The 19,947-nt window shown below is 41.1% G+C and overlaps 1 protein-coding gene across 2 annotated transcripts in view; it reads left to right on the top strand.

The window, feature by feature from the left end:
- FRMD4B (FERM domain containing 4B) overlaps positions 1–19,947 on the top strand; it is a 393,137-nt gene that overhangs the window by 98,999 nt on the left and 274,191 nt on the right. The window contains exons 2-3 of one of the 2 annotated variants that reach the window (XM_053298156.1): positions 13,552–13,671; positions 14,376–14,519. In XM_053298156.1, the coding sequence (XP_053154131.1) occupies positions 14,484–14,519 (36 nt within the window). In that variant the 5' untranslated portion in view covers positions 13,552–13,671; positions 14,376–14,483. The remainder of the gene's footprint in view (positions 1–13,551; positions 13,672–14,375; positions 14,520–19,947) is intronic. The other variant, XM_053298157.1, reaches the window with a different exon arrangement.

Below are 19,947 nucleotides of genomic sequence, written 5' to 3'. Positions count from 1 at the left end.
ACCCCTCCCTTCATCGCCTAGTGCTGCGTATCTGTTGTTTCTGTGCTATTTTGAACAATTAAAGACCATTTATATACAGGAGGACCTCGTTAATTGCAGGTCCAGCACTCATAGTTCCGCATATCAGCGGTTGGGTGATAGACCTTGGTATACGTGGGGGGAGGGGAGGGGAGGCAAAAAAATGGTTAAACCCACATTTCTGTGGGTTGGGGGTTTTTGAATTTGAGTTCAGCAGAGATCAGGAGCCACTTTAAGACTCATTTTAAACTAAGAAAAATGGCTCCCTCCCAAATGCAATTTTCAGCCAGGTTTTCATTCTTCGGGGGCATTGCTGCACTACTGGAGTCCAAAGAGCATGGTAGGCTACTCCCTCCATGTTTCTAGGCCATCTTACTCCCCCACTTTTTAGCCTACTTCCCAGTAGGCTTATGAGATCATCCGGCATTCTCTGTGTGTGTCCGTGCGTCCCTCTCTATCAACTTTGCAACGCCTGGACCGATATGAACCAAATCGGGTACAGTTGTAGGGACACATAGGGACACCTCAATGGTGTAGCCTGTGATGATGTCATCCACCCCAATCCAAGATGGCAGACATGTAAACCTTTGAAGCGCAAGTGGGCTAACTTGTGAACCACCTAACCGATTTGAATCAAATTTGGTACAGATGTAGGGACACATAGGGATGTCCAAATGGCATGTTGTGTGATGATGGCATCCACTCAAATTTAAGATGGCGGCCACATGAACATCTGAAGTGCAAGTGGAGTATCTAATTGTGGAGTATAAATTGTGGAGTATCAATTTGTGGAGTATCTAACCAATTTAAACCAAATTAGGTACAATTGCAGTGAGTGATAACTAGGGACACCTCAATGGTGTAGTTTGTGATGATGTCATCCACCCTGATCCAAGATGGTGGATGCGTAAGCTTTTGCAGTGCAGGTGGGCTAACTTGTGAACCACCTAACTGATTTGAACCAAATTTGCTACAGATATAGGGACACATAGGGATGCCCAAAGTGTGTGGTGTGTGATGATGTCATCTACTCCAATTCAAGATGGTGGCCACATGAACATCTGAGGCACAAGCAGGCTAGTTTGTGGACTGCCTAACCTATTTGAACCAGATTTGTTTCAGTTGCAGTGAGTGACACACATGGACACCTCAAAAGCATAGCTTGTGATGATGTCATCCACGCTGATTCAAGATGGCAGACACAAACTTTTGAGGCTCAAGTGGGCTAACTTGTGAACCACTTAACCAATTTGAACCAAATTTTTTGTAGCTGTAGGGACAGCGAAAATTGTGATGATGTCATCCACCTCAATTCAAGATGGTGGACACATAAACCTTTGAGGCACAAGTGCACTTGTGGACAGTCTAACCGATTTGAACCAAATTTGCTGCAGCTGAAGGAACACATAGGGATGCCTCAGTGGTGAAGTTTGTGATGATGTCACCCACCCTGATCTAAGATGGTGGATGCATAAACCTTTGAAGCACAAGTGCACTAACTTGAGGACTGTCTAACTGATTTGAATCAAATTTTGAACACCTGTAGTGAATAACACACAGGGACACCTCAGTGGTGCAGTTTGTAATGACGACATCCACCCTGATCCAGTATAGCATAGTGGTTAGAGTCTTGGACTAGGACCAGGAAGACCCGAGTTTGAATCCCCATTCAACCATGAAACTCACTGGGTGACTCTGGGCCAGTCACGTATCTCTCAGCCTAACTTACCTCCCAGGGTTGTTGTGAGGATAAAAATAAGTATGTTCCTCTGAGCTTCATGGAGGAAGAGCAGGATATAAATGTAAATGTAATGTAAATGACCCAAGATGACCCAAGACACATGAACATTTGAGGCACAAGAGACCTAACTTGTGGACCTCGATTTGCACCAAATTTAGTCCAGATGTAGAGGCAGTGAAAGGAAGGTAGTCTGATTAGTTCTTACTAGAACAACTTGTGTGGTTTTTTTTTAACATTTTCCCAACCTCCAGGAACCCTAACACCCGGATTTTCATTGCCCCAATTATTCAGTATTGGCAGTTTCCATATCTGCGGTAGTAGCAGAGAACATAACTCCACGTCTCTCACTTGGCAGACAAGTCACCAAAAGGAGTTCCACTGCAAAAGATGCATGTTCACTTTGTATGAACCTGGTGTGTATTGAATGTAGTCAAAAGAGAGTTCTTGTTTGATCTTAAGAATGATTTCAACAGGAGGATTTAAGCAGGGAAATCTCAGGCAGACTGGTCATTTCTAGCTCCTAGTAGCAATATTTTATTTATTGATTTTATTTTATTTGTATACCGCCCTTCCAAAATGGCTCAGGGCGGTTTACAATTAAAACAAACCAATAAAACAGTAAAGAGCTAAAACAAATTAAAAACAATATAACAACAATTAACAATTTAAAAATATTTTAAAACAATAATTAAACAATTACAGTGATTAAAAGCCCCGAAATCGGGTTAGAATATTAAAACCGATTTAAAAACCCTGGAAAGCCAGGCCAAACAAATACATTTTAAGGGCTCTCCTGAAGGCTAATAGAAAATTCAAATTGCAGATTTCCACAGGGAGTGCATTCCACAGCCCAGGAGCAGCTATAGAGAAGGCCCGCTTCTGAGTCTCCACCAGACGAGCTGGTGGTAATTGGAGACGAACCTCCTCAGATGACCTTAATGTGCGGTGGGGATCACACAGATGAGGGTGCTCTCTAAGGTAACTCGGGCCTAAGCCGTTCAGGGCTTTAAAGGTAATAACCAGCACTTTGTATTTTGCCCGGAAACATATTGGCAGCCAGTGCAATTGTTTCAAAATAGGTGTAATATGTTCTCTCTGAGTTACCCCAGAGACCAATCTGGCTGCCGCATTCTGAACTAACGGAAGTTTCCAAACTATGTACAAAGGCAACCCCACATAGAGCGCATTGCAATAGTCAGCCGGGAGGTTACCAGCTGGTGCACCACTCTTTTGAGGTCATCCTCCTCAAGGAATGGGCACAGCTGTCGAATCAGCCGAAGCTGATAGAAAGCACTCCTGGCCATGGCCTCCACCTGAGATACCAGGGTGAGGCCTGGGTTCAGGAGTACTCCCAAGCTGCACACCTGTTCCTTCTGGGGGAGTGTAACCCCATCCAGCACAGGAAGATCTAACTCACCCCTCAGATTCTGAGCCCCCACAATGAGCACTTCTGTCTTGCTTGGATTCAGCTTCAATTTGTTATCCCTCATCCAGCCCATTACTGCCTGTAGGCAGGCATTTAGAGAATGAGTGCCATTTCCTGAAGAAGGGAGGGAGAAGTAGATTTGGGTGTCTTCAGCATACTGATAACACCCAGCACCAAATCTCCTGATGACCTCACCCAGCGGTTTCATGTAGATATTGAAAAGCATTGGTGACAGAATGGAGTCCTGAGGGATTCCATATAACAGCTCCTGCTTTGAGGAGCAACTGTCACCAAGCTCTACCATCTGAGGTCTACCCGAGAGATAGGAACGGAACCACTGCAGAGCAGTGCCCCCTATTCCCAACTCCCCCAGGCAACCCAGAAGGATATCATGGTCAATGGTATCGAACGCCTCCAAGAGGACCAACAGAGTCACACTCCCTCTGTCAATTCCCCAGTAAAGGTCATCCATCAGGCTGACCAAGGCTGTCTCAACCCCATAGCCTGTTCTAAAGCCAGTTTGAAATGGGTCTAGATAATCAGTTTCCTCCAAAACCACCTGGAGCTCATTAGCCACCACCCTCTCAATTACCTTGCCCAGCCAGGGGAGATTGGAGATTGGCCTATAACTATCCATTGCTGAGGAATCCAGGGAAGGCTATTAGCACTGCAGCTTTGGAAAACTAGTGAAAATGACCCTTGTTAGGCAGAGAGCCACAACATTTTGTATCTAGAATTACAAAGCAGTCATCAAGGGCAGGAGCATATCTTCAAGGGGGCTATCATGTTTTTTGTTTAAAAGCATTTTAAATTAAAGTTTGTGCTTATTTATTATATTCTATTATCAATGTAGTGTCATTTTTCCATTAAAACAACTCTCAGAGTAATTCGCAGAGAAGAAAATACCCTGTGACTGTTCCTACTTTAATTAACATGAATATTCGTTAACATTGTTGTAGTTCAGCAGCCTCAGGTGAAATGGTTGATTGTTAAACAGAATTGAACCATAATAAAAGTACTGACTTTTGTAATGTGTAATGTCATTTTCTCATCTCTTCTGCCACATGTTCTTTGATTACCTATTGAAGTAAATTATGACCTCTGTGGGAAGCTATTAAAAACTGGCAAGGCCTTACTCAACAAAGATTTGTTGCAGTTAGTGTGGATTATTGCCTGACTTCTCAATATATGACTAGTGTGATTTAAGGATCATTTTAAATGAATGGCGTTGACACTGTGTGAAACTAGGAGGAATCTGAGGTATACTTTTTATTCTTATTTATTCATTATAGAAACTAACTTAATTCTGCTGTTTCCCATTTAACACATTCGCATGCTAGGAGCCAGAAAATATAAGCACAGTCAATATCTTATTGATGAGCCTCAATCTATTCCTCAAGGTTGTTGATTACATTTCCTTCTTATTGTAAAACCAGGCATTAATTCATTAAGAAATACCAAAATTGCCATGTAAGAGATGATATCCTATTGCCACACCTTTGAACCATGAGCAGTTGTTGGAGGCTCTTGATACAATGCGGTACTTGGGACATACAGTTGCAATGCAGGAATGAATGTATTATGGATATTAACTCTGAAAATAATAAGCCATACTTTAGCTGCTTAACTTCCAGTGACTGAAAAGGAAGCTACTGAAAGGCTGCTGTGCATAATACACAGTGGTTTGTGCTAACTGTTGTTTAGACTCCAAGCCATGTATTCTGTTCAGAAGGTACACAGATAACTATCATTTATGTTATTTTCTTCTCCTCCTCCTCCTACTTACCTTAAGAATTCCCAGATTGTGGGATGGGAAAAAGGTCTTTAAAATGAGAGGGGATGTTCATGTCAGCATTACTTCAAACAGTGGTTTTAGGTCCTGGTTTATCAGATGGCATAGGTTCAGACTCCATGGCAACTTATGGTTTGGCATTGTCTCAGTGACTTTGCGTTTGACTGCTTTGACCGAATGTGCTAATCTGCCTGCTTTTGTGAGCCTTATGTCTGAAGTGATTTGGTTGCTCTGTCTGTGATGTTTGTGGCTGATTCACACATGCAAGTCACCCTCATTTGATGGTAGAGTCTGAATGTGTATTGACTGAATGTGCATGTGATAACTACATCAATAGGTGATGCTGAGAGGTAATGTCTTATGTAAGGCTACCCAGTGAGTTTATTATGGACTAGAGATGTGCAAATTGATTTGAGTCAAATTGATTCAAGCTCAATTCTAGTGATTCTAACTTGAATCAAATCACCACCCTTAAAATAAAAGGCATGATATGAATTCAAATTGATTCTGATTCAAGCTCGAATTGATTCAAGTGCCCCCCCCCGCTTGGTGATTGGTTTTCTGGTACTGGTTTCCAATTGGCTTGAGATCCCTTTGCTTCTTGGTTGGCTTGTTATAATTCAAATCAAGTATTGTCATGTGCAACTGTGTCCCCATTGGCTGGGTGGAGAGAGGACAAAACTAATGACAAACAAGCCACATTTCTAGACACTGAACGACTGTGCTATATAGTTGGTCATGGAACCAGAGAGAAGGCTTCCTTCCTGAGTGGTGCACAGGACTTGGTACGAGATGTCAGTGTCATGGAACATTTAGGGAACAGTGACCATAGTGTGATCAAATTCAGCATAAAATTCAGAGGAGAGAATTGCCAAGAAAGTCTAACACAGACACTTTGAATTTCAGAATAGGAAACTTCTCTAAAATGAGGAGTTTGGTAAAAAGAAAACTGAAAGGAAAAATCAGGAGAGTCACTTCACTCCAGAATGCATGGAGTTTACTTAAAACCACAACAATCCCAGTTAGAATGTATACCAAAAAGGATGAAAGGTACCACCCCAGCATGGCTAACAAGTAAAGTCAAGGAAACTATAAAGGAGGGGAAATTCCTTCAGAAATTGGAAGGTCCGCCCAAATAAAGATAACAGAAAAGAACACAAACCCTGGCAAAAGAAATGCAAGGTTACAATAAGGGAGGAGAAAAGAGAGTGTGAGGAACATTGAGGTAAAAGCATCAAGAGGGATAACAAAAACTTCTTTAAATAGATCAGAAGCAGGAAACCTGCCAGGGAGGCAGTTGGACCATTAGACAATGGGGGAGTGAAAGGGATTATTAAGGAGGATATGGAGATTGCAGAGAAGCTAAATGATTCTTTGCATCTGTCTTCACGGCAGAGGATACTGAGCATACATCTGTGCCTGAACCAATCTTCTCAGGAACAGAGGATAAAGAATTGAGTCAGATAGAGGTGATGAGAGATGATGTTCTAAACTGTCTGGAAAAATCAAAATTTAACAAATTGCCAGGGCCAGATGGCATCTACCAAGAGTCCTTAAATAACTGAAATGTGAAGTTGTCAGCCGCCTTGAAAATATATATAACTTATCCCTATAATCAGGCTCTGTACAGGAGAACTGGAAAGTAGCCAATGTAACATCGATTTTCCAAAAGGGATCCAGGGGGGATGTGGGAAACTACAGGTATGGTTAGCTTTAGATCTGTTGGAGACAAATTGATGGAAAGCAGTCTTAAGGATGAAATTGTTAAACATATAGAAAAACAGGCCCTGCTATCAGCATGGCTTCTGCAAAGGTAAATCTTGCCTACCTAACACCTGGAATTTTTGAGAGTGTCAGCAGGTGTGGGAATTAATGTGATCCTGTTGACATGGTATACCTGGACTTTCAAAAAGCTTTCAACAAAGTTCCTTATCAAAGATTCTTGAGAAAACATAGCAGTCATCGGATAATGGGACAGGTTCATGTGTGTATTGGTAACTGGTTGAAGGACAGGAAACAGAGGTGGGTGTAAATGGAAAGTTTTCACAATGGAGGGAAGTAAGAAGTGGGGTCCCCTAGGGATTGATACTGGGACCAATGCCCTTTAATTGTTCATAAATCATCTAGAAGTTTGGGTAAGCAGCGAGGTGGCCAAATTTGCAGATGACACCAAACGATTAAGGTAGTGAAATCCAAAGCAGATTGCAAGGAGCTCCAAAAGAATCTCTCCAAACTGAGTGAGTGGGCAACAAGATGGCAAATGCCATTCTCTGTTAACAAGTGTAAAGTGATTACTAGAACAACAACAATTTATTTTCCGCTTTTCAACAAAAGTTTCCAAAGCAGTTTACATAGAGAAATAATTTAAAAAGTGAGTAAGATGGATCCCTGTCCCCAAAAGGCTCACAATCTACAAAGCAACATAAGATAGACACCAGCAACAGTCACTGGAGGTACTGTGTTGGTGCTGGATAGGGCCAGTTACTCTCCCCCTGCTAAATAAAGAGAATCACCGTGTTAAAAAGTTGCCTCTTTGGCCAGTCAGTAGGGGTCAACTTTACATATACGTGGATGGGATCTAAGCTGTCAGTGACTGACAGGAGAGGGATCTTGGGGTCATGGAGAACAGCTTGTTGAAATTGTTGACTCAATGTGTGACCACTGTGAAAAAGGCCAATTCCATGCTTGGAATAATTAGGAAAGGGGTTGACAATAAAACTGCTAATACTAGAATGCCCTTATACAAAACTTTGGAGCAGTGGTTCTGCTCCTACCTCTTGGGCAGGTTCTAGATGATGTACCTTGGAGACTGTAGTTCTTCAAAATCTGAACTTTTGTATGGTATCCCTCAGGGCTCCATATTGCCTCCGATGTTGTTCAACATCTACATGAAACCGCTGGGAGAGATCACCAGGAGATTTGGTGCATAGTGCTATCAGTATGCTGATGACACCCAAATATATTTCTCCATGACAACCTCATCAGGAGAAGGCATAACCTCCCTAAATGCCTGCCTAGAGGTGGTGATGGGCTGGATGAGGGATAACAAACTGAGACTGAATCCAGATAAGATGGAGGTACTCATTGTGCGGAGTCAAAACTTGGGAGATGAGTTTGCTCTGCCTGTTCTGGATGGGGTCACACTTCTCCAGGAGGAACAGATATGCAGTCTGGGGGTGCTTCTGAATCCAAGCATCTCCCTGGTGTCCCAGGTTGAGGCAGTGGCCAGAAGTGCCTTCTATCAGCTTCAGCTGATACAACAGCTGCATCAGTTTCTTGAGATAAACAATCTCAGAACAGTAGTACATCTGCTGGTAATCTCCAGGCTGGATTACTGTAATGCACTTTGTGTTGGGCTGCCCTCTTATGTAGTCCAGGAACTACAGTTGGTCCAGAATGCAGCAGCCAGGCTGTTCTCTGGGTCATCTCGGAGAGACCATGTTACTCCGATATTGAAAGAGCTACACTGGCTGCCGATAGGTTTCCAAGCAAAATACAAGGTGCTGGTTATAACCTATAAAGCCCTGAATGGCTTGGGCCCTGGGTATTTAAGAGAATGTCTTCTTCATCATGAACCCCACCGCCCATTGAGATCATCAGGAGAGGTCTGTCTGCAGTTCCCACCAGCTTGTCTGGTGGCTCCTCAGGGACAGGGCTTCTCCGTTGCTGTCCCGAGGCTTTGAAACACATTCTCTGCTGAAAATAAAAGCCTCCCATTCTCTGAGCTTTAAAAAACTCTTTAATTAAATATTGTTTTAATAGTTTTAACACAGTTGTAAAATATTGTTTTAAAATTTTAAAATGTTGTAATGTTATAACTTTTTCTCTCTTTGCTTTGTTGTAAACTGCCCAGAGACCTAAGTTTTGGGCAGTATAGAAATATGTTATATAAATAAAATAAATAATAATAAAATAATTGTTTGTGAGAGAGCAGCTTGTGCCAGTGATGTTACTGCAGAGCAGGCACTGTTGCTGGCAGTGGATTTTGGGTCAGTGGGGTTTTTTTTGGGGGGGAGACATTTTTGGACTTCGTTTTTGGCAAAATGTGGTGTTGTGTGTTTCTGTTTTGCTGTATTTTTCAAGAGAGGGTTGCAAAATTTGTGCACTCTTGTTTCAGCCATAGGGAACAATGGGAAACTTGAAACACCCCATTGTTCCACATGGGTAGCTCCTAGGGACACAAAAGTGGGTTGGGTGGTACAGCATGATGCTTGCTACCTACTAACTAACACACAAAAATAAATAGGCAAGTGGGCTATTATTATTATTATTATTATTATTATTATTATTAATTTCTATACCGCCCTTCCGAAAATGGATCAGGGTGGTTTACACAGAGAAATAATATATAAATAAGATGGATCCCTGTCCCCAAAGGGCTCACAATCTAAAAAGAAACATAAGATAGACATCAGCAACAGTCATTGGAGGTACTGTGCTGGGGTGGATAGGGCCAGTTACTCTACCCCTGCTAAATAAAGAGAATCACCACATTAAAAAGGTTCCTCTTTGCCAAGTTAGCTTGGAGATTAATTAATTATTGTTTAACCTTTCTTCAAAAACCCCATAGGATCCTATGGATTTGGGTGGGTTTTTTTGGTTGGGAAGTTTAATTATTTGTTTAAATCATCCATTTGCCCATTTCTTTTGTGGATTGGGTGATAGGTATTATCCATCATGCTCTATCCATCAAAGTGGACCCAGTGCACATTGGTGTCCCTAGGATCTATCCATATGGAACAATGGGGTAATTCAAGTTCCCCATTGTTCCCTGTGGCTGAATCACATGGCTGCTGTTTTGATTAATTGATTCGAGTATTTTGCTATTCAATTCAAGTTTGAATCGATTTGCAAAATCCAATTTGTGCACATCTCTATTATGGACTTTTAAATAGGGGACTTGCAGATTACACTACACTAAATTAAACTACACTAACTCCAGGCCTACAGTCTTCTTTTTCTTTTTTAAGACAGATAGACAAATTTTATTGGGGTCAATGACCAGTCATCTTTTTTTTTTTAATGGATTAGAAATGTACAATTTAGAATAGCATAAAAATCTTCAACACGCTTATTAACCATGATGTTGTGTTGTGATCTTGTATTATTTAGTCTACAATTATGAGATTCACAGTTATATATGATGGAGTTATTCTAAAGACCTAAAATAAGAAGAAAATTAAGGCCAAATTTGTTAAAGACATTAGTATTTTTATGTTAATATTCAATGGGATGTTTTATATTTATGCATTGCTAAGATTTCAGGAGTAAAGTCTGCTCATAACTTTACTTCACTAACTTGCAGCTTTAAAAAAAAATGGCGAAGCGGAGCTAGTAAAATTGGAGTTTTGCATAGTCTGCCCCCTGGTGTACAGATGAAGATGGTAAAAATCATATATAGTAATTATGCAAGAAGAATGCAACAAATGATAGTGTCTGGCTGACATCCTGACTAAATCAGTCAATGTAAGTCCTATTAAAATTAAGTTGTTATGTAGAGTAGTACAACTGAATAACTTAGTCTGGAAGGAAGCTATTGTCTTGGGGGTCAGATAAGTGTTTTTTTTAATGTGATCTGCTGTTAATATATTATGAACAAGGAGATGATATAAGCTATACCATATCCTGTGATGTAACACTCTTTGTCCCTATTTCATGTTCCACTTTCAGGTTTTCTAGCAGAAAAGCATGTCCCTCATGAAAGAAGCACAATTCTCCATGATTACTGTACTATTCTTCATGTATTCCCTCCTAGCCATTGTTATCTATCCATCACATCCTATTCCTTCTCTTGCTTAAGGAAAAAAGAGATATTCATATTTCTACCCCCATTATATTATGAGCATTTGAGTAGGGTTGATCTTCCTTTTCCTCACTGCAGAGAGTCTGAACAGATGAGCTTCAGTCAACTTTCACCTCTACATTTCTATGAATTATTTAGGTGGAGTCAAAGACCACCATAGTAAGCAGATGTCAAGCATTGTGTCTCACTAAAACCACTTCTTAGGGTCAAACGACACACTCTCCTAATTGCATGCTTAAGAAGTGTGCTTAAAAATGAAAGTGCCTCTTTTGAACCAAAAATGGTTGTGGGGACCACATTCATTCAGGCTGGGATCATGGCATGTGGGGAGAGAGAGGGTTTGCCATTTTCCCCAACACATACTGCCACTGAAGACCATATTTCCCAACTCAAAAGCTGCTCTTTGCTCCCAAAGCTGCAGGGCAATGGCAAGTGTGTGTGTGTCATTTTTCACAGGAAAAGTTAATCTCCCCTCCATGCACCACAGTCCTGATCAGGATCATAACCCCTAGCCATGGCTGGCTGTGGGTTTTTTTTAATCAAAGAAAAAGGGGTTCTACTTTTGAATGTGCCTCTTAAGCACATAGAATTGTCATTTGACCCTTACTCTGTGACAGATTTGCCATAACTGAAAAATGAAAGTTGATCTTTCTGCTCTGGAGGGGTGGTATTATCTTATTTTATCTCGGCCTGTTGTCATTTCTTGTATTTACACTCTTAAATTTATTTTTCACTTTATAGTCTCCTCAGGCTATAAAGTGAATATAAGCCCTCGTTCCCTATCATTCTTTTTGATGCCTGCTAAATTTAACAAAATCCAGTTAACATGGCCATATTTGTAAGAGTGTAATCCTGTTGTTGTTGTTGTTTACACAGTCAGACAGGTGTTATTGACTGGTTTGTTTTATCCAGACATCGAGTCCTTCCCAAGGACCTGCGATGGCTGAATTTTATTATCAATATTGTTGCTGTTATTATTATAGATATTGTCGCAGAATATAGGCTGTTCCCAGTAAAGTTGCTTTTTGTAATTGGCTGATGGTGATTTCTGTGGCTCCTATGGTACTGAGGTGCTCTTCAAGGTGTTTTGGAATTGCACCTAGGGCGCCAATTACTATTGGGATTATTTTGGTTGTTGTTGTTATTTATTGTTGGATTATTTTGGTTGTTGTTGTTGTTGTTATTACTTCTATTTCTATACCTCCCTTCCAAAAATGGCTCAGGGCGGTTTACACAGAGAAAAAAAGAGATATTATTTTTTACATTTAAATCCCCCCTCCAATATTTAAATGGCTTTAGAGAGAAGTGCAATCGTTGGCACTTGTCTTTTACTTACATGTATGTTTGTATTCTTGAGTAACGTGTGAAGCTTTCTTATACTGTGTCAGATCACTGCTTCCATCTAGCCCAGTTGTGTCAACAATCACTGGCAACAACAACAAAAAATGTTTATATACTGCTTTTCAACAAAAGTTTCCAAAGTGGTTAACATAGAGAAATAATAAATTGATCTATGAAACTGGCAGCAGCAGATCTACAGGGAAGCTGCGTTCTACTGAGTTAGACCACTGATCCATGGATCTCAGCATTGTCTTCACTGACTGGCAGTAGTTCTCTGGGGCTGTAGAGTGAGATCATTTTCAGCCTGCTAGCCCTACATGGAGATGCCAAGGATTGAACCTGCTTGCAATAAATGCACTCTTTCACTGAGCTGTTCTTTACTGGCCAGGCAGATGTGTTCCTTCCCCACACCTGCTGCTTTGACATGCGTTTTGATTGGAAATGTTGGAGACTGAATCTGGGACTTGTTGCTTGCAAGCCATATGCTCTACACCTGAGCTGCACACTTCCCTTATATTTTATATACTCACCCAAAAGTAAAATAGTTCTGAGCATTATGAGTTTTGTACAATTAATGGGAAATGACATCAGCTTTTTCTCTCCATGCGCTCAAGGCATTTAGGCGCCTAGCTGGCTATCCTGCCTGTCTTGAAAGCTAATCATTGGCAAGGGAGGTGCTTTAAAATATTGATTGATTGATTGACTGATTGATTAAGTGCCATCAAGTCGGTGTCGACTCTTAGCGACCACATAGATAGATTCTCTCCAGGATGATCTGTCTTCATCTTGGCCTTTAAGGTCTTTCAGTGGTGCATTCATTGGTGTCCTAATCAGGGTGGATTTGATTTAAATCAAACTGATTTAAATCATGATTTAAATCATGATTTAAATCATGATTTAAATCACTAGCAGGGTGGATAAAAATAAAAAAAAATCCGATTTAAATTTAAAAAAATCCGATTTAAATAAAAAAATCGGATTTTTTTTTATTTAAATCGGATTTTTTTGATTTTTATCCACCCTGCTAGTGATTTAAATAGTGATTTAAATTGTGATTTAAATCAGTTTGATTTAAATCAAATCCACCCTGGTTCTAATCGAGTCCATCCACCTTGCTGCTGGTCATCCTTTTCTCTTTCCTTCAACTTTTCCCAGCATTATGGACTTCTCAAGAGAACTAGTTTTTTGCATAATGTGTCCAAAGTATGATAGTTTGAGCCTGGTCATTTATGCCTTGAGTGAAAATTCTGGATTGATTTGTTCTATGATCCATTTGGAAAAAATGCTTTGAAAAAAACACTGGCTAAAATAGCAAAACTGAAAATTGCACTCACCTGACATTCTTTTTTTTCTCTTTCTTTCTTTCTTTCTTTCTTTCTTTCTTTCTTTCTTTCTTTCTTTCTTTCTTTCTTTCTTTTTGCACCTTGCAGGAAGATGGATAAAAGGAAAGATGAAATGGAAGAATGAGAAGGATGAAAGTGCAATGTAGTAATGGAAGGGTGAAAAACCGCAGCAGGAATTAAGTAGGCGGAAGACTGCCTGTCATAAAGGTAAGGATCAACACACATGTTTTTCTGCATTGTGGGTTGACTGTGGTAATGGAATCATAGGGTCCTAGAATTTTAGGGTTGGGATGGACCTTGGAGGTCTTCTAGTAGCTTTGAAAAAGAGGAGAGTAGGTCCTTACCTGCTCTCCACTGCCCTATGCAGCTTCTCACTGGAGTGGCCACGTCCCAAGCACCCCCTTGGTGTCCACATGCATGCCAACCCAGCAGGAAGCTGCATCGGGCAGTGGAGAGCAGGTAAGGACCTACTCTTCTCTTTCTCAAAGGTCCTTCTCCCAACAGGGCTCGAACTGGTGCTCGAACCACGGTTCGAGCACATCCTAGCATGTATATGTGTAACCATGGCAAATGATGCACATGTCAGGTGGGATAGATAGATAGATAGATAGATAGATGTGGGATATTGTTCTGAACTCTGAAAACCAAATTGAAACGTCACATTAAGATTATCAGTTGGTTGAGTAGATGGTGAGTGGAGGCTAAGGGATTTTGATATTTTTGTATGATATGCTGGATAGATAAATCCCAATGCTGCCTGTAGTATTAAGGTAACTATAGCTGCAGTACCACAAACCACAAGGATATGAGGAATGGCTAGAGTAATTGGGACTGTCTGACCTTTTGCCAAGTAATGCATTTAAGCCATGAATTAGAAGCTTTCAGTTATGGATGAATTCTCCTTATATTAGGAGAAATGCTGGATAAAATAAAGAGCATGATCTAAAGGCATTGTGAAAGCTGAAATACAGGCAGGAGGGCTTTATGGTCTTAATGGTGAAGATGATGCAAGATTTGGCATGAAACATAAGCGGATGAAGAGACTCCTTTATATGGTTAGTTTTATTAAAATCCACAGAAAAGTCTGTTTGCAAATTCCTTTTATGTTCTGAAGTAATTGTTTTAGACTGTTTCTTCTCTCATGTACTATAACAAATGATGAGAGGATTCTAATCTCTGGAACAGATGCTTCTGTTCCAGATTCTGCAACTGCCCTTCTGGAATGTTACAGAAGACTATCAGACCTTCTAGCGGTTACCATCATCTTTATATACTAATAGCAAATTAAGATAGTTGTGTGCTTATTGGGTTGGAAGGAAAACAAGCTCAAGGGGGCAAGTTCAAGGGGGCAAGCAGAAGACGTTGACCTTTCTGAGCCTATAAAACAGCTTACAGCAGGGGTTCCCAACTGTTTTTTAAAAGTGTATCCCTTCTGTCACAAACGTTTAGCTCAGGCACCCCATAGAACTTTTTAGTGTGTCTGTGTGTGTGCGCATACACATATGTGCACACACAAATTTAGATGTTACTGTTATGAAACAGGCTACTCCAGTCACTGGCTTACATCCAGACTAAGTTACTCATGAGTACTTCCTTTTAAATTAATGGTGGTTTCGTTAATTTAAAATTAATTACATTTTAACTTGTTAAAAACAATTAACGTTGCCCCATTGATTTAAAAGGGAGTACTCAGTGATAATTTTCTTAAGCCTGTCAGCCTGAAACCACAGCACAAACATCAGTGTCTACCTCCAAGATTCTTTAAGCCAGTAGGGGCGTGTGCAAGCTGGCTTGATTCGAACCATGGATTGGCATGGACCTGCCAATCAGGTTGGAATTTGTTTGTTTAACTCTTTATGTGATATCTTGCTCTGTTCCAAGGACTCAGAGTGGCTTACAGCATTTTTTCCTAAATGTTAACAGAAATATTAATAGCCCTGCCCTTAGGCATAAAGTGTGCCGTCAAGTCGGTTTCGACTCCTGGCACCCACAGAGCCCTGTGGTTGTCTTTGATAGAATACAGGAGAGGTTTACCATTGCCATCTCCCGCGCAGTATGAGATGATGCCTTTCAACATCTTCCTAATGGCACAGCGTGAAATGACTTGCCTAGCAAGCATGAGGTTGCTGGTTCGAATCCCTGCTGGTATGTTTCCCGGACTATGGGAAACATCTATATTGGGGCAGCAGCGATATAGGAAGATGCTGAAAGCATCATCTCATACTGCGCGAGAGATGACAATGGTAAATCCCTCCTGTATTCTACCAAAGAAAAACCACAGGGCTCTGTGGTCACCAGGAGTCAACACCGACGGCACACTTTACCTTTACCTTAAGCATCTCTTAAAACTTTTGGAGGGAATAAAAGAGGCCAAATGAAACAAAAATGACATTGTAAACATAAAACCAATTTAAAAGAAAAAAGCTCAGTCCCAAATGTGGTGGTGATAATGACTATCATGATGCACAGTCCCAGTGCTGATGGTGAAACTTGCGGTGGTGCTGCTATAGACCCAGAAGCAACCACACTGTTATAAAGAACTGATAGCTGGGCTGGCAGTGTGACTACAGGTTTTCCATTCACAAGAATGGAGATAGATACAGCAACTCTGCTAAGATTGCCACTAGGATTGTGCATAATGTCAGCCAGTGTCTCCAGATATGTTGGCTTGAAGGTTCTGGAATCCTCCTCCTCCTTGAGCAGTACACTCAACAGTCAGTGGCAATGATTGGAAAAGATGTTGCAGAGTGGGCTGGGCTGGGTGGGAAGCAAAGCTCAGGCCTAGGTGTGAGGGACTCTCTAAGGTTCCCAGGAGGGTTCTAGTTCTAGTGTAGTTCTTCCTTTCTGCTTCTTGAGCATTGGAGCCTGACCATCCACAAGGGAGATTTCCTCGCTCTCCTCCTGGCTCAGAAGAAAGAAAGACAAACCTCCCTCATTTGCACTCATCTCCAAGGCAAGGCACTGATTTCATGCCTTGCAAAGTTCTCTGAGCTTGGATGCCGGACAAAAAGCCTCTCCCCAAATAAAACATATTTGATAAGATTTCAAGATGGAAGAGAGGAAACAGAAAGGACAAAGGATGTGTAAATGAGAATACGCTTGTGTTGTGCTGGAATAAACATACTCATCAGATCATGGAATTGTTGTTTTGGGTTAAGTGCAGTGTTTCCTCTAAGGAGTGCGCATGTGTGTGTGTTCACACATTTTTTGATATCCGCTCAGTTAATTTTAGATCCTGCTCAGGTTGAATCAGTAAGGCCCCATTCTGAATGCACATGTGCACACACTGCCTTGATACTGCAGCACAAAAGAAAATTCATTCCACACACAGGTGAAAAACTTAGAGAGAACACTGGTTAAATGTTATATGTTGTTTTTCGATATTAGCGTCTATGTTGTTTTTCGATATTATTTATTTCTAAAGATGTTCATATAATGCTTTGTTTAGTTATAAGTACATGTTTATGACAATTAATTGATTGTATTTATTGGGGTTTTTTTTAAGTGTGTTTCTTTTCTTTTTAAAAATGTAATAATTTAACCTATTAAGTATATACAAGAAACTGGTGGTGGGAAAGCGCCTCCTCCACAGTGGTGGTCTTCAAAATGCAGCCACTATGCTTTTAAAAGTCTGAAAAAATAATGTCATGCATAGTTAAGTTCCCAGACCTTGAGACTTTCTACAAAAGTGTAGATAACTTTGTTCAGATTAATCTGGTCCTTCAACTTTAATTTTGTAGAATTGCCAGCAGAGGGAGCACTAGGAATAGCATAATGTTTTGCTCTGGCTGTCTAAGTAACAGCCGTTCTCCTTCCTTGTGTTTCCAGCTGTTTAATAGGTTGGCCATTATAGATTGGCCCCCTGGGCAAGAGCCCATGCAGTCTGTCTCTTATTTTGCTAATGGCTAGCATCCACCCGCTCAGGAAGGGCTACCTCTCGAACAGTGCAGCTGCAACTCAGGCAGATCAGATGGAGATCCCAGTCTTCAGAGAAGGACATTTGAAGCTAGGATGAGGAACTGGAAAGCCAAGAGGGATACTTGTTATGGTTAGATGTTTTCTGAGTCTGTTGGTGGCATAGACCATGAGTACTGCTCACACTGCAAGTATCTGAAATAAATGGTGCTTATATGGAGGCACTGCATGAAAGAATTGTTCCCTAAGTGGTCAGTCCTTTATTTTTAAAATGGTAAGGAAACTTCCCCTTTGCCTATTAACTCTTCCACTGCCCAGATTTTGAGATAGATTGCTGATATCCATGCTAGCAACTTTATCTATTCACCCCTCCCTCAGCCCTCTTTCATTTATACATGTTTCATCTAGTCTTCTGTTTATAGAAGTCTCTGATTAATACTTTAAAAAATGTTTGGCGGATGTGACTTCATTTCCATTCCCAAAATCATCACTAAGACAATATTGTAATGAAATATTGAATGCTTGGAAATGAATCAGCTGCCATTAATGGGCTCCATCATGGCAAACAAACAGCTGGGAAATGTGCTGCTGCAATATTCTCTGAACGTGTAACATCATCAAGCACCATTCATTAGAGCTGGCATTATGCATGTTATATCCAGTGTGCCAGAGAATAACTAAGTTGTTACCCACTCACCACTAGGCAGCATCCCAAATGTCTAGTGTGCTGGTGACAGATGTCTTGCTGTGATGGCAGGGAGACCTGCTGTCTCAGTGGTGCACTGAAAGGAACATAATCACAAAACCTTGGTACTGACACCAGGATATCCTTATTGGGTGACAGATGGTGCACTTCCACAGTCCTGCCTAGTGGAAGGTAGATACATAATTTCACAATGGAGGCAGACCAGTTACTTTTCAAATGACAGCTCCTTACCATGCAAGTGTAGTTGTTGCAGTCACAATGCTTCGTTTTACTGGTCTGTTTGGCATAATTTGTTTATCTTCCTGACCAATTTCGGGTTCAGAGAAACAAAAGGTGACCACACTGATTATGGAACATCCCTTTTCCTCGTTGAAACAAAAGGTGACCACACTGATTATGGAACATCCCTTTTCCACGTTGACACTGCTATCTCTGGAGGTCCCTACCTACCTGACCATTTCATCTCTGACTTTCCAGAAGATTTAGGGGCCTTGGGGTAATTAGAGGGATCTTGAAGTTGGTTCTGCTGTATTTTTAGTCATTTTTGAGGACCTCTGCTGGATGTTTTGGTTTTTAATTGGATATTGGGCTGGCCTCAATGGGTGACTACCTGGTAATTCTGTGTACATCACCACCTTGAGTTGGGTGATGGAAGAAACCTGAGATATTCATGTGATAAAATTAAATTCATGCATACATATTGGAACTTTTGTATTGTGATATTTCAGTATGTTTTGTGGGTTTAGGTATTGTACATTTCTTCAAGAGCCCATTTATTTATTTAGTTTTCTTTAAAGGATTACTACTCATTTTCCACTCTAGGTAAAGCTAAATTGACATATAAATGACATTAAAATGATATAGGAAACATAGGAAACTGCCATATACTGAGTCAGACCATTGGTCTATCTAGCTCAGTATTGTCTTCACAGACAGGCAGCGGCTTCTCCAAGGTTGCAGGCAGGAATCTCTCTCAGCCCTATCTTGGAGAAGCCAGGGAGGCTTGAAACCTTCTGCTCTTCCCAGAGCAGCTCCTTCCCCTAAGGGGAATATCTTGCAGTGCTCACACATCAAGTCTCCCATTCATATGCAACCAGGCAGGGGCGTAAGGAGGCTGGAGTGGGCCCAGAGACAAAACTTTAAAATGGGCCCCTCGCTGATACACACACACTCACTTCACATGTGACTTGCCTCGGGGGGGGGCCTTCGAGGCATGGGGGCCCCCAGGCACCCGCCTCCCCTTGCCTACTGCTAGTTATGCCCCTGCAACCAGGGCTGACCCTGCTTAGATATGGGGACAAATCATGCTTGCTACCACAAGACCAGCTCTCTTCTCCTAAAAAGATACATATATAACATAAGAAAACAATACAAAACTAAACTACCCAGATGGGCCCTCAAAGAGGCTTACAATATATAAAAACAAAACTACAATAAACCACAAGATGAATGCAGGTTAGAAATGTTAGGAATAAACCATTAATGTCAGTGCTTTTCCACTAAAATGTACAAATGTTGTCCTACAGAGTCTTGTATGGTATGATTCTTAGTCTAAAACTTTCTCACTACCAGACTTCAAGTATCTTGAAACTTTTCATCTTGCTGGTCAATGACCACTTAAAGACACCATGGTTGTTGTCAATTTGAGTCCTTTTGAGAGAGTGTAGAGGATTTCTGAACTCCTAACATGTACTCTTTGCCACTACAACACATTGAGACTGTACACATGAGCAGCCCTACCCAGGCTTGCACAGCCCTACCCAGGTAGGCTACTTGTGTGGAGCGCCAAGATCGTACCCCTCCAGGTAGTCCGAGGTGTGCCCCCCCCCCGGCTATTACAGAGGTAGAAGGATGCAAGCATG

This window comes from Hemicordylus capensis, chromosome 2 (assembly GCF_027244095.1).
Source record: "Hemicordylus capensis ecotype Gifberg chromosome 2, rHemCap1.1.pri, whole genome shotgun sequence".
NCBI classification, from domain to species: Eukaryota; Metazoa; Chordata; class Lepidosauria; order Squamata; family Cordylidae; genus Hemicordylus; species Hemicordylus capensis.
The sequence above is the reverse complement of the archived record's forward strand: the minus strand, read 5'-3'. Positions and strand labels throughout refer to the sequence as shown.